General features: G+C 35.7%; 1 protein-coding gene across 1 annotated transcript in view; it reads left to right on the top strand.

Moving 5' to 3' along the window:
• LOC150108119 (dystrobrevin beta-like) overlaps positions 1–23,312 on the top strand; it is a 262,083-nt gene that overhangs the window by 227,916 nt on the left and 10,855 nt on the right. Inside the window, 1 exon segment of the mRNA XM_090415602.1 lies at positions 20,415–20,614. Coding sequence (XP_090271728.1) covers positions 20,415–20,614 — 200 coding nt within the window.

Raw genomic sequence — 23,312 nt, 5'->3', positions numbered from 1 at the left:
AAATTATGTAAATTTTTTAAATTATGAATGATTTATAATTTAAAAAATGTATTTTTTATTTAAAATAAAAAAATACACACACACACACACACACACACACACACACACACACACACACACACACACACACACACACACACACACACACAGGGTAACCATAATTAAAGAGGTGTTCAGAGCCCTGTAGCAAAAAAATGTATTGGATGAAATTCAACCAAACTTGGTGTAAGTACACTCTGGAACAAGGTTTTTTTTTACAGAAGATAAAATGTAGTACAAAATTCTGCCACTAGGAGATATTTGGTGGCAGAATTCTTGAAGTTCAAATGCACTTCAAGAATTCCAGCATTTGAAGGATAGGATGAAAGGTCCAGTGACAATAGCAAATCTTAGAAAAATGATTTTACCATTTGAAAATAGCAGATCTTTAGCAGTGAGGCCAAGACGAGGGTGCAAATGGATTATTCCTCAACAAGTTGATGAAGTTGCAACTACTGTCATGGAACACAGAATGAATAACACACAAGGGTCCAGCAGTGCTCAGGCAATATCAAGGTAACTGGACATGCCATACTCAACTGTGTGGAAAATCATGTGTCAAATGCTGAGGTTTTTCCCCTACAAGATCTCCCATACTCAAGCTTTGCTTCATGGTGATTTGGAAACTCGACTACAGTTCTCCCTGACATTCATAGTAAAAGTCACAGTGTGATTTGGTTTCACTGTATCATTTATTATCGGCCTGTACTTGTTCAAAGAACTTTGCTCAACAGGACCAGTGAGTTGTACCATCCTTGCTATTAGGTATTGAGAGATGCTGCGCAACTTTCTTGTTCTGCAACTGCAGCAGTGAAGATGCCTTGACTCTACCATATTCATGCAGGATGGAGCACTGCCTCACATTGGATTGCCAGTACAGCAAATGTTATGAAAATGTGCATTTCCTAGAGCATGTCCACCTCGTTCGCCTGATCTCAATCCATGTATCTGAAATGCTTGGTGTATGAAGGACATGTTCCTGATTTAGCAACCTTGAAAAACAGAATAACACAGCATGTGAGGCAAATTGATGCAGATCTGTTTGTAGCTCTGATGTAGAATGTCATTCACAGAATGCAGTTCTTAGAACATCTGAAGGGACATATTGAACCACATCTGTAAGCTATGCAAACACGAAAATCGATTTGTTGTGTCTCTTCTAGCCATTACTGTTTAATTAATCCCAAACCATGCACTTATAGCACCAAATGTCACTTGGTGGCAGAATTTTCTACTATTTTTTTATCTTTTGTAAATAAAAACTCCATTGTTCCAGAGTGTGCTTTCACCAAGTTTGGCTGAATTTCGTCCAATACATTTTTTGCTACAGATCTCTGAACACCTCCTCTTTAATTATGGGTATATATGCAAATATATTAATTTAATTTAAGTTGTAATTTTAATTTAGTAATTTTTATTTTTAACAAGCCTTGTGCTGCTTTGCCTTTTGGTTGTGTTTGTGTACAACTGTGCTAATAACTATGTTGTCAGTTACCATGGGTTAATAACAGTACCATGTAACTGGCCAGAGAGAAGCAGAATAGAAGGACTCTGTAATCATTTCTTTCTTGCTTCATATAACTTCATTTCTTGTTGTCTGTTTTCATTCTGATGATGTCAAGCAATCTTTAGTGGTCTCTAATTTAGATAGTGTAGTGTCAGCATACGAGCAGAGGAGAGACGTCACTATATAGTATATTATATTTATGCTATCTATGTGAAATTGGTATGATGTAATGCTGTGTATGTCAAGGAGACCATCTAGTTATTTTCATGTTGGAAAAGTATTTCTTAGTGGTTGGGAAAAATGTGATTTGTCTTTTAGTTGAAAAGAACTTATTTTAAATCTGTTTAGGAAGCAAGGAACTTAGAAGTGCTTTTCAACAGAAGGTAAGTTAGCTGGTCTCATCTGGAGGTGGTAGTAAAAATTTTTACTCCCACAAACCATACAACTGGTGCATACATCTGTATATACACATACACACACTCGCATACATACAGCTAACAGAGACATATTGGTTTCATGGCCTTAATTATGACAGTCATATTCCAAATCAATGTCATTAGTAGGAAGAAGCAGAAATGTTTTTTATATGGGTTGATATTAAGATTATACCCATAATTAGGCAAAACTATAATTATGAACTATAATTATAAAAAAAAAGTGACAGTATTTTGACAAAGTGAAAAAAAAAACTACATCAAAGCTATATCCTATTTATAACATCATCAGAAAACAGATTCATATTAATACTTTTAATACAACAAAATTTAGTGTCCTAATCAATAATTTAACATGAGTGTTTGTATATTAAAGCTAAGATGCTAGATTATTACAGTCCTAATTATAATTCTCTTAGACCAAAAGGTTATATGGGTAGAATATAAGACTATCCCGAAATTACTTCGATACCACCCAGTTGAATGACAAAGTCAGGGATGACCAAGAAAAAGATGGATATAAATTGAAACAGGCCACTGGGTTTTAATCCTGAAAGGATAATAATAATGACGAATGGGATCACTTCCGTAGGTGCCATCCATATTTTTAGACACCATTATTGTTAAGATTAGGGTGGTCTTTAATTTATACTCATACCATGTTTTGGTGTGATTCAAGGAGCAGGTGCCTTTCCAGTCAGCTCTATGTAGAGTATTCAGGGCATGATTTAAGAAAAGCCAGATTTACCATAGTTATTAAATTTAATGTGTATATTTTATGTTCCTTTTTTCAGATGCATCTTTTACACCTATTTAAGGTGCATTACACGTGCAGTGAATATGGTATGCTCTAGGGTGGGTTAGTAGAGGAAGCAGATCCTTGGATGGGTTGAATAAGTTCTTTAATTCTACCCACATAACCTTTTGGTCTAAGAGCTAATTATAAGGACTGTAGTAATCTAGGATCTTAGCTTTAATATATCAGTTTAATATAATAGGAGATTTTAACATTTACAACACCAACTGGCTTTCCTCTTCCCACTGCACAGATCAGGTAGGTAGAGATGCTGAGACATTTGTTATCACCAATAACCTCGTGCAAATTGTTCACATGCTTACTCAAATATACCAAATAACCCTAACTACTCTCCAAACACCCTGGACCTATTTATTACTGGTTATCCTTCTAAGAACACTGAATGTTGCTTGTCCTTAGGTAATTCAGACCATAGCCTAGTGCTGATCTCTTTCCCCATGGAGCAACATGCACACAACCACTCCTGCCAATATGTTGTATGGTATTATAAAAATACCAAATGGCATGATCTTTGCAACTTCTATGTCTCATTTTCTTGGTTGGATACTGTTTCCACCTTCTGACCCAAACATGACTCCAGAGTTAACTCCGATTCTGTCACCTTTTTATGCTTTCATATTCCACTTATATCTATCTTGCAGCATGGAAATTAGCTCAAGTACAGCCTATTGCTAAGAAGCGCAACAAATCCTTAACATCAAACTACTGCCCATCGACTGGTTCTCATCCAAAACTGCATCTTCCTTTGCTGCTTATACTAAAACATAGAATAGCTGCAAGAAAATTATCAACTCATCCAAAACAGATTTTGAAAGCATTACATGCAGGAAACTTGCATCCTCTCTAAATGGCAGCCATGCTATCTGATAAATCCATTAGATAACTTCTGTCTATCACTGCTCCCACCACTATTACACTCACATTGCTCTATAGCATCATCACCCACAGAAAAAACCAACCTCTTGGCTTCTTAATTCTCATCTAAATTCCTCTATAGTTGACATTGCAAATGTCCCATCATTCCAAATGTTCACCACGTTATGCTCTCTTTGACCTTTTGCCAGAAAGAAATAGGAAGACTTTTATTCAAATTAAATACAAAAAGGTCTCCTAGTTTGGATAGCATTTCTCCAGTCATCTTGAAGGTGTGTACTCTAGAGTTAACTCCGATTCTGTCACCTTCTTATGCTTTCATATTCCACTTATGTCTATCCTGCAACATGGAAATTAGCCAAAGTACAGCTTATTGCTAAGAAGGGCAACAAATCCTTTCCATCAAACTACTGCCCATTTTCTCTTACCTCAGTTCTCTCTAAAGTAATGGAGAGAAAAAGAACATTCACTTCCCATTTCCAGTATGGATTCCAGCACTGCTGATCAACAGGAGAACTGCTTGCTTGTGTCACCTGTTTCTGGACAAACGTAATGGAAAAATTTGGTGAATCTCATGATGGTTGCAATTGATATCTCCAAGACCTTTGACTAGGCAAGACTTTTGGTCTGTCCCCCGACTTCTGCAACTAGATTGCCAGCTTTCTGACTTGATACATGCTGTATGACTGTGTGATGGTTGAGTGGGTCCTTTTCCTCTAACTATGCACCTAATCCTGAGTTTCCACAGGGCTCCATTTCTCTCAACCACCCTCCTCTTTCTATATATCAGTGACTGCTCATTTGATTATAAAAACAACACGCATCTTTGCTGATGACAGTGCACTACACTTGTCTTTCTCATTTGACAAACCGTGTGTTACACCAGGGGAGACCAACCTTTTATGTTCCATATGCCAATTTTTTCACATACTAGTTCAGATGCTCCATACAACACTTGTACCCTTAAAAACTCCCTGTAACAATATTAATATAGACATGATATATTGATTTAATATAAAAACAAGATAAACATTACTTATCTTAATGAGACTTTTGAGTCTGTTTTGATTTTGACATGCTTTTAATCTTTGGAGTTAAATTAGTTACTGAGAGCATCGGAGAATTCTTCAAATTTGAATCGTCATTTTTGACCTCATTTTGTTTTTAATCAATGTCATGGCTGAAAATGCTTGTTCGCATCTGTACATCATTCCGAAATGACAGATATAACTCTTGGCAAATTTTCTTAATTCTGGAAAATTCTCACAGGGTAATGATCTCCAGAAATTAATCATGGTGGAAGCTAATCAAATTTTATGTTCAGTAATGAATTTGTTTTCAAGTCAGTAAGTTCCATTTGTGTTACTAGGCATCTTCATAATTGTTTGTTCACTAAGTGAAAATGGGTTTATAAATACAAGTGTGCAGTCCTCTTCTTTAACAAAATCATGAAAATGACTTTCAACTGACTTGCAGTAACCTGATTTTTTTTATCTATTTTGTAAAATTGCCATTATCTTCAGCACATTCACTCTGCTCTTTTAAGTGCAGAAACTGGCTCAAATCCTCATTTTCTAGACTGAGAGGTAAACAGTTAAGCATTTATCTTTAGCACATTGATATCATTTACTAAGCTAGGAAATAATTTGTTCTTGCCCTGCAGTTTCAAATTTAGATCATTTGAGCTAAATTATTTAGAGATGGCTGGTAACATCAACTAAAAATGCTAAATTAAACAGCCAATTGTTATCATAAAATGGCTTTTTTCTCAGGCAGCTAATTTTTTTCTCCTAGAAAATTATGAGCAGTATTTTGAAGTATCCAACATCTACTCAGAACCTGTCTTCTAGAAAGCCATCACACTTCACAATGAAGAATGAGATTGTCCTATTCCAAATCTAACATTTCATAATATTTTCTGAATTCTCTTCTGTTTAATCCTCTTGTACTAATTTTATTCACACATTCACAACTACTAACATAGCATGCTGCAAATTTAACATTTTTCCACACAGTGATTCTTGTAAAGTGATATTTTAGTAAAGGACGACAGAAAAAGTTTTCAAGCAAAGTTGTAGTCCCAGTGGCTTTACCTATCACTGATAGCACTCTGTCAGAACAAACTGATGAATTTACTAGAATCCATTTGTAGATTTTCTAGGCATGATTTCACTTTCTCAAGTATGTCTGATCCTCTTGTTTTCTGTGAAGTGATTCCAGACCCAGTAAGTTCTTCAAAAACATTAAAATTATCATCAATTCCTCTTATAAAAATGTTTAACTGGGCTACATCACATGTATATCACATCACATGTGTCAGCAGATACATCCAGAGCTAAAGAAAAGAAAGTACAAGCACGGATAAGGTCTTTCAGTTGCTCAAATACATCATGAGAGAGTTCTTTGGCACATCTTGTAACTGTTTGCTTTGATAGAGCAATTTCATCAAAAGGAAAGTAGATGAAATTGCTGTTTGCTTTGACAGAACAATTTCATCTACTTTCTGAAAGTTTATTTTTCACTTAGTCATACTATAATAAATTTAGTTTAATCCTTTATCCAAGTGTGTGCAAACAAAGTTTGCACCTGAAAGTATCTTCAGGACTGGGGTAATGTGGTACAACACAACTTCTACAGTGTATCTAGAAGGAGAATTGGTTAAAAAAAGAGATCCAGACTATCTGGAAAGTGAAGAGCATTATCAGGAATTTGAGTAGGTAGATGTACGATTTGTATTAGGTCATTACTTCTGCTTCTCATCCAGCTTGGTCAGTGGTGTTTGAAAAGGGGAGCCAGTTGGGATTGTGGATGTTGTAGAAGTCACCTAGAATGATGACCTCACTATTTGGGTAGCTGGACTGCAGATGGTCAGTCTCATGGAAAGGAATGTGAAGAGGTCTGAGTGGTTATCAGTGTCTGAAGACTGGTAAGCACAACAAATGAATATTACTAAATGGGGCAAGCAAACCTTAAGCCAAGAAAGGCTTGAGGATAGAGTATTAAAAGAGGAGAGAGATATCTCATCTTGTCTAGAGATTTGGATGTTGTCAAGAGTAAGACTGCAAGAAAATGATTCTCTTTTGTGGGAGATAAGTCAGAACTGTGTTTTGATAGCAGCGAAACTGATCAGATTGTCCAAAACCACATTGAACAATGGTTTAGAGATCAGAATTTAGGGAAATAGAAGTTGTTTTGGAGGTTGTGATGATTAGTGTAGCACAGGGGTGGCCAACCTATTGTGCATGCACCAAAAGTGGTGCATTGGGTACCAATGATGATAATAAAAAGTAAGCCTATTTATGCAAAAAAGTATTAACCAAAAACTGATCTGTATTAAAAAGCTAAAACTTGGTCATTATTTTAGCAATTTTATTGTTTTATTTGTTTGATCTTGTCTTTAATAATTTGCTGAACCTGTTTATATTTTGTTGGACTATGATTTTTATATGATTTGCATTGATCCATGAGAGAAAGAATTTCGTCAGTTATCCAATCTTTCTTTTTTACTACTCTATCAGGACACAAAGTATTAGCACGTTTCTCAGTGAAGACAGATTTTAATTTCTTCCATGATTCATCAACTCTCATGATGTCATCATGCTTGATAAGTGCTATCTCTTGATTCATGGCACTCAGATCTTGACTCAGTTTTTTCTTATTTCTGGATTTTTTTAACTTTCCTAGATCAAACCTTTTTTGTTGATGTTTCTTAAGTATAGCTTTCTTTACTTAACATAAATAAAAAAAACGGCAAAAAAATTAAACATTTTCCAACATGAGTTAATATCTATAGTTGAAAAGACTGGAATGATAGTCTAATCATGAGTTTGTTAAGTATCATTAGGCATGTTATGTGCAGTCTCTATATGTGATTGTTGGCATAGGACAGGTCTTTAATTCTACACATGCTAATTATTGATTTTCAGATGTCATGAAGAATCATTCTCTGATTTCTGTTTAGTGTGCCTTTAGTGAATGACTTCAAAGGACTCCATGAATAATTTGTCAAAGTAATTCTCTTCTAGGTATGGAACTGAGAATGCTTGCTGATTTACTGTGTGATGTTTTTTGAGGATGTATGCTACAAGTCCACTTTTTTCTTCCCGTTTGTTTGTAGATTTTGAAACTTTTCCCAGTTTGACCAACATGTATCTACTTACAAGACCACAGAATCTTGTATACATCTGCCTTCATAGTGAAGAATTTATGGAGACACAACACATGTTAGAATAATTACTTTACTTAACATTAAGTAAAGTAATTATTGGCATTTTGACCTCTGTATTGAGGTCATCATCAGGAAAACATACATATGTACAATATACAAGCTACATGCCTCTGCACTATACGAAAGTAAAATGAATCAAAATGTTTGTTAATCATTTATCCTAGCCTGACCTCTGGTAAGGAAAAAAAAAACGGAGAACTACATTAAACAATTTTTACAGTCCTTTCGTATTGAGATTTTCTTCTGTCTGGGGTTGTCCTGGTTGCTATATGGGTTGAAGATGAGTCCTCCACATTCTTGGAATAATTAATCCATCATTTATGTTCAGATTTGGATGATGTTTCAGCATTTTACAAGCTTCTTTCAAACCAAGTTTTGGTGCAGTGTAGGGACTTAGCCTTTCCAGTCAATTCTCTGGCATGTTTGGAGTGCATGGTCTGATAGGCCTGTTTTACCATAATGGAGGTATTTAATGTGGCGTTTGTGTTCATCTTTTCTGATTGGATGGCATCCTGTTTCCTGTATGTAAGGTAGGTTGCAGGTACATTGAATTTTGTAAACTCCTGGGTGGGCAAGGTATGGAAGAGGATCTTTGGAGGAGGAGGAGGTAAGTAAATTTCTTAATTTTACCAGGGGTTTGAAGGTTGTCTTGATGTTGTATTTAAGTAGGGTTCTATTTATTTTTTCTGAAATGCCCATAATGTAGGGTATGGCTGTGACATTCTTGTAATTTTTTTTGCCTTTAATGGCATTTTTATGTAGGATCTTGTGAACTGTTTTTTTTTTTTTTTTATTTTGGCCATTTTTTACAAATGTTTGGTTAATGATTTCAAATTCTTGGTTCAGAGCCTGTTCATTGGGGTAAATTGTTATGGCTCTGTGTTTGAGGGTGCTGATAACTACTAGTTTTTGTGTTGGATGGTGGTATGAATTTTTATATATGTATTGGCCTGTATGTGTAAGTTTGCAGTAGACAGTGAAGGAGAGAGAGCCTGAGGAAAGACGTGTGACAAGTGTGTCTAGAAAAGGAAGAGAGTTGTTGTTTTCGATTTCAGTGGTGAATTGGATACATTTGTGTTATTTGTTCAGGTAGCTTAGGAATATAATTAATGTTTTGCGGCCATAGGGCCAAATGGCAAAAATATCATCAACATATCTGAGCCAGACTTTGGATTTTAGGCTGACTGAATCTAGAACTTGTTGCTCGAAGTCTTCCATGTAAAAGTTGGCTATTGGGGGGGGGGGAGTGGTGAGCCGATGGCTGTATGTTCTTTTTGTAGGTAAAAATTATTTTGCCAAACTAAATACCCAGAGCGGAGTACGTGTGCAAAGATAGCCATGATATCAGGCAGAAATATGTTTTGTAAGAGAAGAATAGTATCATTGATCAGGACATTAGTAAAAAGGGCAGTTATATCAAATCAAAGCTGACTAATAAATTTTTGTCATTGAGTGTGATGTTTCTAATCTTGTTTATGGTGTTGTGTATTTTTTATGTCGGAAGGGGAATGACCTACCAACTCCTTGAGTTTGGCCACTAATTTCTTGGCTAAGTGATAATTAGGGCTGTCGATTCCTTCAACTATCAGTTGTAGTGGCATGTTTGTTTTGTGTATTTTTGACAGGCTGTAAATTCTGGGAGCATGGGCATAATGCAGTATAGTTTTTGGTTGTTTCCTCTGGCCATGTGATCATTGATTTGATTAATTCTGTTTTTTTTTTTTTATGCGGTTTGTAGGGTTGCAATTCACCATTTGGTACGTGTTGTGGTCGGATACCAATAGGTTAATTTTTTCCCAGGTATGCTACCAATCAAAGACAATGGCAGCATTACCTTTATCTGCTTTTGTAATCACGATGTTTGGGTTATTTTTTAGGGATTTAAGGGCTAATTTTTCTATTCTAGTTTGGTTGAAACTGAGTTGTTTATTAGAGTTTAATATGTACAATGTTTTCATTCATATTTTGTTGGCTAAATTGGAGGAGAGGAATTTTAGACCCCCTGCAATGTGATAAATAAAATCTAATTTGTTAACAGACCTTGGTGCAATGTGGCATAGTTCAGGCCTTTCTCTAGAAGCAAGAGTTTGCTGGCATTACGGTTGTAGCTGGATTTGTTGATCACTTGGCTGTTTCTCTGGATATGGCATCTGGATTGTCTGTTGCTTTCTTGTTGTTTTAGTGCTTGAAACTTCGCAATTAATTTTTCTTTGTTCTTAAGTAACATGTTTTGCTGAATCATCTGTAATCCTCTCTAGAATATACAATCAGGATTTATGTAGCTCAATAGCTCTGATTTTTGTTGTAAAATGCTGACTCGAGTAACTGCTCAATTTTTGCAGGCCTCGTGGATCTGTTCTCTCAACAAAGCTTTTTCCAAAGGGGCATAAATATGGAGTGTAAAAAAAAGTAAACTTCTTTTTTAATTTAATGCAGTTTAGTATCAAGTTGCTGTCTCTACAATGTTTTGGAAAGGCTAGTCGATTAATTAACATAGAAACACGAATTTTCATCTTACCATAGTGACTGCATTGCTTGTGGGTCAAATCTTTATGGATTATGACAATTCTTTCTTTTAAGATTACATGGTGGTCAGCATTCATAGTGAAGAATCTATGGAGACACAACACACATGTTAGAATAATTATTTTACTTAACATTAAGCAAGTAACAATCGACGTTTCGACCTCTGTATTGAGGTCATCATCATGAAAACATATGTACAATATACAAGCTACATACTGCTATACCATACAAAAGTAAAATGAATCCAAATGTTTGTTAATCATTTATCCTTACCTGACCTCTGGTTAGAAGGGAAAAAGAAAAAAAAAAAACGGAGAACTACATTACATTAAATAATTTCTACATTCCTTTCATATTGAGATTTTCTTCTGTCTGGGGTTGTTCTGGTTGCTATATGGGTTGAAGATGGGTCCTCCACATCATGTGTTGTGTCTCCATAAATTATTCAGTATGAATGCTGACCACCGTGTAACCTTAAAAAGAAAGAATTATAAAGTGTTGATTGGTTTGAATTCCATTCTGATGTTCACTGCCTTTAATATTTTAGTTATTTTTCTTGATGCATTGTCAATGTATGGAACAGATACTTTGCCTTTGTAATTAATTTCTGTGTTATCATGTGATGCTTTGTCAGGAAATAAAAGTTTCTTTAATACCTTTGTTTGAATATCCATTTTGGAGGAACTGATGAATAAGGATTTGAAATTCTTGTTTTTGCTTGACATCATCGTTTTTTAGTATGTTCAAAGCTCTTTATTTTTCATGGTTTTGATTATGCCTATTTTTGTTGAGGGTGATGGAATGAGTTTGATCGTTGGTACCTGCCTGCAACCGTAAAACCAATCGTATGGTTTTAAGGTTGCCTGTTCTCAAGATGATTCTTCAAATTTTTCCATGTATAAGTTGGCAATCGGAGGAGATAGAGGTGAGCCCATTGCAAGATTTGGTAGTAAAATTTTCCTTTCCAAGTGAAGAATGAAGATTTTAGGCAATGTTGGAAGAGACATGTGATGTCCAAGGAAATAGGTTTTCGAGTATATCTATTGAATCTTCAGCAGGGACATTGGTATTCTACAGAAACCTTGTTCTTTTCAGTCTTCTCTGCATGATCAGACTTGCAAAAGTTTTTAAATAAGAAAGGAAGACTTTATGATATCATACATGGATGAGTAATATCATTAAGCATGAGCTGCACAAGAACAAAATGCTCTGAGAGGTATATAAAGAGAAAGGTGACCATCAAACTTATGAACAGTACAAGGCTCAAGCAGTAAAGGTGACCAGCATGGCAAGGACGGCAAAATCAGATAATGAGAAGAATTTAGCCAAGCAGGCCAAAGGAAATCCCAAAGAGTTATCTTGTTATGTGGCAAGTAAGTGGAAGAATGACGATAGACGATTAACTTTGAGTAATGATGATGGTCATGAGGAGACAAAAGCAGATAAAATAGCAAGGGCATATCATCATAGTGAGGTTACTGCTTTAACCTATGTGACAAACACTAATGTGGGAACAGAGGTGAATGAATTGCAGAATCTCAATGTAAATACAGCTGTAGGATTAGATGGAATATCAGCTAGGGTTTTGTGAGAATGTACAAAGGAACTGGCAATGAAGTCTCAAAGCTTTGGTAGAGTCCCTAGTGGACAAAATAATTCCTTTGCATAAGGGAGGTTCTAAGACTACAGTAGCAAATTAATGACCAATCAGTATCTCAGGTGTGGTTCTAGTAAAAGTACTAGAAAAATTGGTAAAAAAGAGAGTTCAAGAATGTGTAGATAAAAATATGATACTGTATGAGGGTCAACATGGCTTTGTGAAGGGTTGTTCATGCATTAGTAATTTACTAACTTTTTTGTAATAGAGTAACAGCTAAGTTGAATAAAGGAAATGGCTACACGATACTTTTGCCTGGATTTTGCAAAGGCATTTGACAGAATACCAGATGTAACTCTGTTACACAAATTGATCAAATGGGGATGAATATGACACTAGCTAAGTATCCACTTAACCAGTCATATCCATGGATAAGAGGGTGGCTGCTGGACAGATATCAAAAAGTGGTATGTGAAGGGCAGAATCAAGGTGAAAACAGGTGACTAGTGGTGTGCCGCATGGTTCAGCACTGGGACCATTGCTGTTTAATTTGCACATAACTGATACAGGAAATTCATATTTACGAATTTAGGGACACAAAACACATGTTGTTTTGTGTCCCTAAATTTGTAAGTATGAATGCTGATCGCCGTGTAACCTTAAAAGAAAGAATGATACAGGAAATATTCAGTTATTTGCTGATGATGCGAAATTAGGTACAATAATAATTAATCAAGGCGATGTGGAGAGCTTGCAAGACAATTTAAATAGGCTGTGTCAGTAAGGGCAAAAGTTAATGGGTATCAGTTTAATGTCGAGAAATGTAGAGTTATGCATTTTGGGATAAATAGATTACAAGCTGTGTATCACATTGATGGCACTGTACTCCAGGAAATAGATGAAGCTAGAGATTTACGGGTGGTGGTAGGCAGAGAGTTAAAGTTTAGAGGACATATTTCTAAGGTAGCCCATAAGATTACTTGGCTATTGAAGAACACATTAACAAGTAGAGATAAGGAAGTTGTTATTCCTCTTTATAAGGCCATGATATGCCCACATCTGGATTACTGTGCTAAGTCTGGTCCCCTGGGTTTCTTGGAGATGAAGAGGTGGAGGAGAGGATTCAGAGGCTAGTAACCACAATTTTGAGTTGGCTTGCAGAATGTTCCCTATGAGGATAGATTGAAGGTGTGTGGATTGCAGAAGTTGGTTGCTAGGAGAAAAAGAGGAGATATGATAGAAACGTTTAAGTTGCTTAAAGGATTTTATAGGATAGATGCAGGGGAAATGTTTCAACACTTGTCTAGAAGGACCAGAACAAGGGGTCATCCCTGGGAGTTGAATAAACGTGTGGTTAGTAGGGGTGTGAGGACTAGATTTTTTGCTTGGAGAGTTGTGAATGAGTGAAATGGGTTGCCAGAGTCTGTTGTGAGTGCTTTGTCTGTTAATGGGTTCAAGGAAGAGATATGAGAAATTGTGTGGATAGAATCCACCACCTTAAGGGTGGTGGGGTCTTTAATCCAAAGACAGAAAGAAAACTTTGTCTCTGGAGTAAAGATTCATAGTTCTTTCAACAAAAACCAAGTGCTTTTCCTAAATGATGTCTGCAAATCATTGATTAGATTGCTTAACATATTCTACTTCAACTTTTGCTGTTGCAATTGCAGTGGTGTGTGCCACACTTCACTTGCTCCTCATGCTTTGATTGTTAATACTATGGTAGTTTCTCTCATAATCTTTATTCACCCTGAAGAAATCACTCATCCCTTGTGATGAAACTAGTCATTGTCATTTGTATGTTTTTTATTTGTTAATGATCAGCAAAAACTCAATTCATTGCTTATCTTAGTATATAAATTTGTTATACTGTTCCCTCTTCTTCTTATAATGAATGAACCTTTCTTCATTCATTCCCCTCTCCCAGATATGGGAGAAGGGCTCCAACCAAACTCTTATGGATATTATTAAAAGAAACAGCCACCACCAAGTTTTGGTATACATTTTTCTCTTATTGCAACAAAATAGCATCATTATGTTTTAAATACCCATCCCTCTTACACTTGGGGGTGTAAAGGAAGGAGAGGAAATCAAACTGAAGAAGTCTTACAGATTTCATATAAGCAAGAAAGCTGTGATCTCTAAATTTGGTATCCAGCTTCCTCTTATTATAGCTTAAAGCACTGTAAAGCTGTTATTTCCCTCTCCCTCCCCCAAGTAATCAGGAGGTCCAAATCAAATGTTTGCAGATTTTTTATGCATTTTTAAATCATTAAATTCTTGATATCAGGATACTATTGATAGTACTGCATGAAAAGTTTTTATTATTAACTTCCTGTTGAGAATTTTCCTCTAAATTATTCCATTATAGTTGACTCTGCTCTGGGGTCGAAACATGGAACTTCTTGGAATTCTTCACATTTAGCATGCAGTCTTCTCTTATCATACCATAAACCACCATGCAGGTTCCTCCAGCCTGAAACCCAAAAAGAAGCTTGCAAAATTCTTCCAAACAAAAATATTTACAATCACCTAATGTGGTAGGTTGCTTTCACTTATTAAGCATCATAGGATTTTTATGTTTCTTTTACATCCATGGTCCCAAATTAAAGTCTTACAGATTTTATGTAAACAAAATGAGTTAAATTTCCCAAGTTTCATATATGACTTCCTTTTACTGTAATTTAAAACACATTGTAAGACTTACCATTCTCATACCTTGTGTTCAAACTGAACACTTGTGGATTTTATCTAAGCAAGAAGAACTGCAATTTCGAAATTTTGGTATATATCCCAATCTTATCATACCTTAGAAAACCATAAAAGTTTGACTTCACCCTCAACTAATTTCCTTCTTATCCTGGAAGAAATACGATGATGATAGGATATAATCCTACTCATTGTTCTATTCAGAAATCTTTTGGTTCCTTGCTTTTAGGATTTTTACATATGGCTCTCACTGCAAAACTGTTTAATAGATTTGCTCACTGTAACAACTTATTGAAGATTCTCTTGGTGTACTTTTCATACACCGAGTTTTTTGGCATCTGCAGAAGCTATTGTTGAAATATAGTAGTACCAGGAAAGATCGGAGGTTCAAGTCAGTCCAAGAACAGAAATCTGATTGTGTTTGGATATCTCAATATTATTGAAGGTAAGGGGAAGGTGAGCTCTTTCTTGTGAGAGATCAGACAAAACTGAGTTTGGTGGCATTGAAGTTTACAAGGTTGTCCTTACCCTACTCGGATATAGCTAGGAGATCTGAGTTCAGGTCCCTAGTCGTGATGGATCCTGAGGATTCTAATACTTGAGCACTAACAGGTTTGTCGAATGAAAAGGAGGAATGGAGTGTACTGCTGTCAACAAATCAGTTTTATGTATATAAACAACCTGCTTTCACAGACTTCCAATTAGGATTGGAAGTCTGTGAGAGCAGGTTGTTTATATACAAAAGGAGGAGAGTGGGTGAAAGAACAGAATCCTGGGTACTCCTGCATTGGCAGAGAAATCTGAGGAGAATAAACCTTCCACCATGACATGTAAGCGACCAGTGGGAAGGTTGGCAATCCAGTTACAGAGTGGGGAAGGTAGACCATAGGATGACAGTTTGCTGAGTATGCCCTATACCAAACCTGATCAGATGCCTTTGAAATGTTGAGGGCAATGACGTGAGTTTCTCCAAATTTCTCCATAGCTTGAGTCCATAGGTGGGTAGTGAAAGCAAGATCAGCTGTTGATTGTGAGTGGCAGAATCCATACAGCTGGACACTGATTAGTTCGTATGACTCTAGATGGTTCAAGAGTTGGTTGTTGATGACCTTTTCCATAATTTTTGAGGGAACAGAAGTGAGAACAATTGGATGGTAGTTTGTTGATTGCCTTTTATCACCTTTCTCTGGAATGGGCTGGATGTGGACCTGTTTCCACTTTATTGGGTAGATGCCAGTTGAATAGCATAGATTGAAGAGGCAATACAGGATAGGTGTTAGTTGTGGGTCACAATTTTTTAACACAATAAGTGGGATACTGGCCTGGTTGGCCAAGTGGTCAACATATCTGCTCTCCAGCCAAAAGGCTGTTGGTTCGAATCCTGCCATGGGCATGGATGTTTGTGATTGTCTGTGAAAATACTAGTGGTGATGATGGGTGGTAGATGGCATTGGTGTAGATGATGATGGTAGTTGTGGTTCGTTGTAGTTGGTGTAGACAGAATTGTAGAGTAGGTGCCCGCCCTTGATGAGTCTTTGTACTCCCTGGAGGTGTTACATAATAATAATAATACTATCAGGATCAAATGCCTTGTTTGTATTCAGGCTGTTAAGGATTCTTTGGATTTCTTTTTGTCAGAAGACTATTGGAGACATGAAGAGAGTCGATCTTTGTGGAGTGGAGGGAACTTTGCACAGGTCATCAGTGCAGGAATCGGAAGAGAAGAGTGATGCAAGCAAGTTGGCCTTATATTTTGGTGAGGTGACTACAGTACTATCATGATGCGAGAGTGGTGGAGACCCAGGTGGGCAGAAGTTGCAACCAATGGCCTTAGCAAGGGACCAGAAGGAGTGACTTCCATTTGGGCAGAGGCAAGTTTGCAGCATTTGACCCTTTGATTTGGACTTGGTGATGATTCTTTTACAACTGTTGCAGGCTGCAGTATAGGGAGTGAGCAGCTGGAGTTTTGGTCTTGAGCCACTCATGGTAAGCAGAAGATTTTTCTTTTATACCATTAGCACACTTTTTTGAGAACCACTCTCTTACATAACTTCCAGGGATGGCCTCTGGTTCTTCCCTCTTGCTTTCTACTATTTTTGTAATGCCTTTGGGATTAATCTGATAAAACCTCCTTACTAACTTAAACATCTCTATCATATTGCTTCTTTTCCTCCTATTCACCAAATAGGACTCTGCAATCCACATTCCTTCAACCTTTCTCTGTAGCCAACATTTCAGAGTCCTGATATTGTCTTAGTCAATGAACACTTTCCAATGTTTCCAAATCACAGTGAAATCCAGGTGACCAAATCTGAACACAATAGTCCAAGTGTGGTCTGACCAGTGATTTATACAGTGGAACCACTTTTTCCTTGTGTACATTTTTATAAAGACAAAATAAGAATACAGTCATCCCTCGACTATTGTCAGGGTTCTGTTCCATTTGGCATAAGTCGGTCAAACTTAAGTCAATACATTAAATCAGCAGAGTTATATAGGGACTTAACCGTAATAAGTATACTGTCATTTTAATTTTTAAACCTTATAAAACTGCACTGTGTTATTGCTCACTATAAAACGGGAGAATAATCCATCAAATCTTCCTCCACAATCACATCTTCATTACCTTCCCTATGTGAAGGACCAGGCTACAGCTTTTCTGGTGTAACCTTTGGTTTTTTTTTTTTTTTTTATGAAAATGTCGAATGTACTTTGCTTCTTCTTTTCATCATGAATTTGTTTATAGCAAGCAAACATATCATATAATTTTCTTTCTACTAATAAGTAGCGTTCAACATTGAGGTTCATGTCTTCAGCTAATTTGAGACCATTACTAACTGCTGAGAACATTTCTGCAAGACCCTTCACCGTCAATTGTTTAACTGCATCTTCTTGTTTCTCTTTTCCCTCTTCCTTTTCTTGTTCTTCCTCTTCTACAACATGTTCCTCTAGTTTGACCAATTTTTAGTTGGTCAACTCTTCAGGGGCACTTTCTATGAGTTAAATTATGTCATCCTTCACTTCAGGATTCAGATTTTTGCTAGGCCCACTATTTCTTCACTTAGTTTACAAAGGTCTTCATTTTTTTTCAAAACTTTCAAAATCATGCACAAACCTTTTTAATGTCTTTTTCCATATGCCACTCGTACATTGAAAGGTCACTTCATCCCAAGCCACAGCAGAAGTATTTTTAATAGCATGATAAATATTGAATGCTTTCCAGAATTGCATGAGAGTCTGATCAATGAAGTAGTGTTTGGAGGGGGAAACATGACCTTGATCTTGGAATGAAGGTCACCAATATAACGTGGATGACCTGGAGCATTATCTAGAATTAATAAAATTTTAAATTCTACATTTTCTTTCACAATATTTTTCCATTTCATTCGTATAACAGTTGATTAAGGCATTCTCATACAATTTTTGAGTCACCCACAACTTCTTAATGCTCCAATAATGAACTGGGATGAGTATGCTTCTTAATTACTGAGATAAAGAGCCAATAGGGTTCACTTCGGCAAAGTAAGTTTTGTGATATGGCACAGTGAGAATCCATGAGCCTTCAAAAACATTAGGAAGCATTATTCAAATTAAGTGTATATTGAAAGTGGATAAGTGGATATTGAGACCTCAAAAAAGGTTGGGTAGTGATCATCTCTCATAATGTATAACAGCATACATCTCCTAGGAGTTGTGTTGTACATTATGGGAAAATACTGAGGACAGTGATCAGATCTTACTCCACCTTTACTACGAGTTGCCCCAGCATGTACCAGGTGTTGGCTTATGCTTAGACTCGAAAATTTTTATAGTTTTCTATATTCGGCATGAAACTCTTAGATTTTCTATCTTTGAGTTTCTTATTCAGCTAAGAAATAATGCTGGATTCAATATCTACTTAATTTGAATAATGCTTCCTAATGTTTTTGAAGGCTCATGTATTCTCAATGTGCCATATCACAAATGGTTTCAGTTTATATCCAGCCACGTTACCCCATAATAGATTCGTAATATAGTCTTTAAGAGCTTTGAAACCAGTCATAGATTTTAGCTTTTTGTGGATGAATGTCTGCTTGGGCATTTTTTTCCAAAACAAGGAGATTTCATCCATGTTAAATATTTGCTGTGGCCAATAATTTTCCTCCATAATAATTTTATCGAATTTCTCCACAGACTTCTTGGTAGCCTTCTCAACAGCACTTTTCTCCATTTTTTTCCAAAAAAAGGAGGTTTCATCCATGCTAAATATTTGCTGTGGCAAATAATTTTCCTCCATAATAATTTTATCTGATTTCTCCACAGACTTCTTGGCAGCCTTCTCAACAGCACTTGCAGATTCACCACACATTTTCATATTATGCAGTGCAAAACACTGCTTGAATGTCATGAACCAACCAGAAGAAGTGTTGAATTTATAGTCGTAATCGGGCCCTGCTTTCTCCTTTGACATGTTGAAGAGACTGAGTGGTTATGGTCATAGTGCTAAGGGGTATGCACTTTTGGTTCACGTCCTCTATCCGTAATGCAAGTAGCTTTTCGATATCACTGATAGGAACTTGTCTTTTTTTCATCATCATCACTGTCGTCAGTTTAATGGAAGCAAATCCTTTCACAGCCTCTACGATTTTATCCTTATTTTTCAAAATGGTTGTCACTATAGAATGAGGCCATCTGAAGTCATGTGCAGTCACATTCACAGGCTTACCAGCTTCATGTTGCTTTATGACTTGCAACTTCATTTCAAGATCAATTGCTCGTCTCTTTTTGTATGATTCTTCACTAGGTATTTTGATTGGGCATATAGGGCCATGTTGCACAAAATATCGCGAAATATTTAACGATAAATACACAAATAACCTTTTTCTCAAACACAAAATCAACAGAGGAACTGTTGAAGACGCATGCTGATTGCTGACTGTCGAGGGAGGTTGCTGCTGAATGCACTATTGCCAAATAGAAACCTTTTTACTTTACGCTTGCTTGTTTGCATACATCTTGCTCGAAAGTATAGTCTAAAATGTTATTTATTTCCTTATGGGATCATGGATGTATCTTCAAGTGGACGTAAGTCGAGGGATGACTGTTTAAAGTATGATTTAAAACCAATTAAAGATGAATGTTTACACTGAATAAGAATTTTTGAAGTAAACTAAACAAGAATATTATAATGAATAAGAATGGAAAATGGCACATAGATTAATTAGTGTTTTAGAATGAAGGGTAGAGAAACTATCCCCTTTTTGAATAAAGACTTGTTAAATTCATGATGATTGGTGTTTTTTAAACTGAGATCCATGTTCTTTGTCACCTACTTGATTTATTCATAATACTGCATTGCATCACTAATGCAGAGGAAATTTGTGGAGTGAAGCAAGTTCTATTTTCTAGTTCAAACTTTTGCCATAATAAATGCGATGAGCTGCCTTATGATAATGATCCAAGGGTGAGTAAATTTCTTCATTCTCTTGTGGTAGCTCAAAAACAGAAATACATGTTTATTTTATATATAAAGTAGATAAATGTCAAAAAAAAGGGAGTGAAAAAGTTTTTTTCACACTGGCTTCTCCATCATTTTGTGATGGGTTATAAGCTAGTGATATTAATAACTTTTATAGTGATTATGATAAATGGTGATTATTCACATAATTAATATTTAGTTAATATGATCATGCTTTGTAATCTTCTAGATTTTGAAACTGAAGATGCAGAAAGTGCTGTTGGAAGTATGGATGGGGGTAACACTCTCCAAAGGGAAAAACTCCAGCAGTTTCAAGAAAGCCAGTTTCTGGCAGAAATTCAAGCAAGAAACCCAATGACAGCAGGAAATGATGATACTTCTAACATAACTTTAGAAGAAGAAGATGAATTATATGATAATGATCCAAGGGTGAGTAAATTGCTTCATTCTCTTGTTGTAGTTCAAAATGCAGAAATATATGTTTCTTTTATATATAAAGTAGATAAATCAAAAAAGGGAGTGAAAAAGTGTCACATTCATGTTGAAAAAGCTTTTTTAAAAAAGAGTTGCTAATCTTATGTGGTGGTTCCCACACTTTTATACCTTGCCTCTCCCCTTGCTTAAAATGTGCTATAAATTTCCCATCCACCTTCTAGAACAAGTGCAAATAAACAGATGATGTGAAAATTAGCTTTGAGTATACATATTTTTTATTATAGCATATAGGAGTGGTGTTCAACCTTTTTTTACTACGCAAGCTACTTTTCTATAATAAGTTATTCGGCGATCTACTCTCTTATATAGATCACATTCCCCCAACCTAATATCACATTACACACAAATAAACAACTAAAAACTTTATTTGTATTTAAAAATTTATTTATCACTTTTAATTATTTTAATACAACAAAAAAAAACAAATATATTGGAATAAAATGTTTATTTCTCTATTTTGGAAAACTAAAGTTAGAAAAAACAACAGATTGATTACAAACTCACAAGTTACAGGAAATGCTGGTTGATTAAAAAAAAAAAAAAAAAAAAATTAATGTGAAATTTGGCATTATTTGGACCTCGCAATATTTTCATAGTCAAGTCGATATGAAGAAGTGGCCAATCGCAGACAATCATCCAAATGATCATTTGTAATTTGGTTTCTTATTTGATTTTTTATGACGGTCATATTTGAAAAAGCGGATTCTGACAACTATGTCGATCCGAAACACGACAGAATGTTTCGTGCAATATCAGTTAATATTGGGAATTTTTCGTGCACATACTTCCAAATGACTTCATTATTTATTGATTTTAAATGTAAACTATTTTGAATGTTTATTATCTCAAGTTCTACTTCAGCTTGGTTTATATCAAACAGCTGACTAATTTTATTTGAAATTTCTGTGATGTCCAAGTTTTCTTGAAATGGATTATTGATAAAAGATACAATCATTTCAGTTTTATTAAAATCTTTAAATCTTGAATTTATTTCTTCCTCAACTAATTCTATTTCACAAATAAATTCTTTTAAATCATAGCGAAGCATTTCTTGATTTTGTTCAAAAAATGTTAATAAATATGGGAGATGTCTAAATTTGCGGTCATTTATATTTTTCTTTAATAAAAGTAAGTATTGTTAGAAAGTTTTTATTGAGCTTAACATGTCAATTAAATTTTTATCTCTGCCTTGTAACTCTAAATTTAAATTCCTTAATTTCATACAGAAATCTACTAAAAATGATAAGTGTAACGACCATCTTTTATTACTCAATTGTGGATAAATATCTCCTTTTTCATCAAGAAAATTTTTATATCGTTAATTAATACAAGAAATCTTTCTAAAAATTGACTTCTGCTGAGATAGCGAACATTATTGTACAACAGAAGTTCCCTATCATCATCTGCCTGTAATTTAAATAACTGCCATTGCAGGGCTTTTCCTCAAACAGAATTTACAATTTTAAATGTAATATCCAAAACATCTTTTGTGTTTAATCTTTTACTACACAGTACTCATTGGTGAATAATACAGTGGTACGTTAAAAAATCTGGATATTTGTCATCGTTTTTACATAATGAAATGAAGCCTGATTTATTATCTATCATTGCAGGAGCACCATCAGTAGCAATAGATACAAGTTTAAAAAGCGGAAGTTTGTGTTGTTTCACAAATTCATCAAATGCCAAAAAAAATTTTCTCCCCTAGTCCTTCCCAATAATGGTATAATTTTCAAAAGTTCTTCTTTACTTGAATAATCTTGAAATACCATGCAATATCAGTGAAGTCGTTTGATTCATCAAATTGTAATGAAAACACAACACACTGGGTGAATGTCTGGCATTAACCTGGCCAAACTGTTCTCCGGCAATTGGAACTCTTCCTTTCGACAATTTGAAACCTTGTCTGCAGCCTAGAAGTAGTCTCTCTCTAGCAACATCTCGAACCGAGAAGCTCCTTTCTGGAAGCGGGAAACTCCTCTCTCAAGCAATGTGGATCTGGGCAGTCTCTCTGACGGCGACTCTGAACCGGGCGGCCTCCTCTCTGACGGCGACTCTGAACCGGGCGGCCTCCTCTCTGACGGCGACTCTGAACCGGGCGGCCTCCTCTCTGACAGCAATTCTGGAACCGGGACCCCTTCTGCTTGCTTCAGTCCCTTTTTATTAGGCCTCCTTTGAGATCTCGCATGAACTTGGGCAACCCCCAAAGAATCGGTATGAGTCTTTCATCTTAAGTTTCAAGTTCGGCACGCCTTTTGTTCTCCTCCGCTTTCTTTTGATTGTAAGTTGCCGGCCATCGGAAAGTTGTTTGAACTCTTTCTGACTGATTTCGGAGATGTTTACACTTAGAGCCTGAAAGCCTTTCTCATACACACAAGTTTCAATAACAATCTTTCTAATGCTGCCATGTACAGCTTCGGCGACAAAAACATTGCCTTTGTTTTTAACACTAACATATTCTTATTAAAGCAGTATATACAGTTAGCTTCAAAAGAGTTATTTACAAAAAAATCTAATACAAACTTTACCGAGACAAAGTTTATTTTTTTACAGTATTCACATGGGACTTAACCTAAGTAAAAAATCGATGTAATGTGCTTTGGAATATTTAATATTTAAGCTACAATCAAGT

Source organism: Typopeltis vanoorti, chromosome 3 (genome assembly GCF_054136105.1).
Source record: "Typopeltis vanoorti isolate ZY-2024b chromosome 3, IOZ_Tvanoo_1.0, whole genome shotgun sequence".
NCBI classification, from domain to species: domain Eukaryota; kingdom Metazoa; phylum Arthropoda; class Arachnida; order Uropygi; family Thelyphonidae; genus Typopeltis; species Typopeltis vanoorti.
Note: the sequence above shows the minus strand (reverse complement) of the source record. Positions and strands in the feature narration are given on the sequence as shown.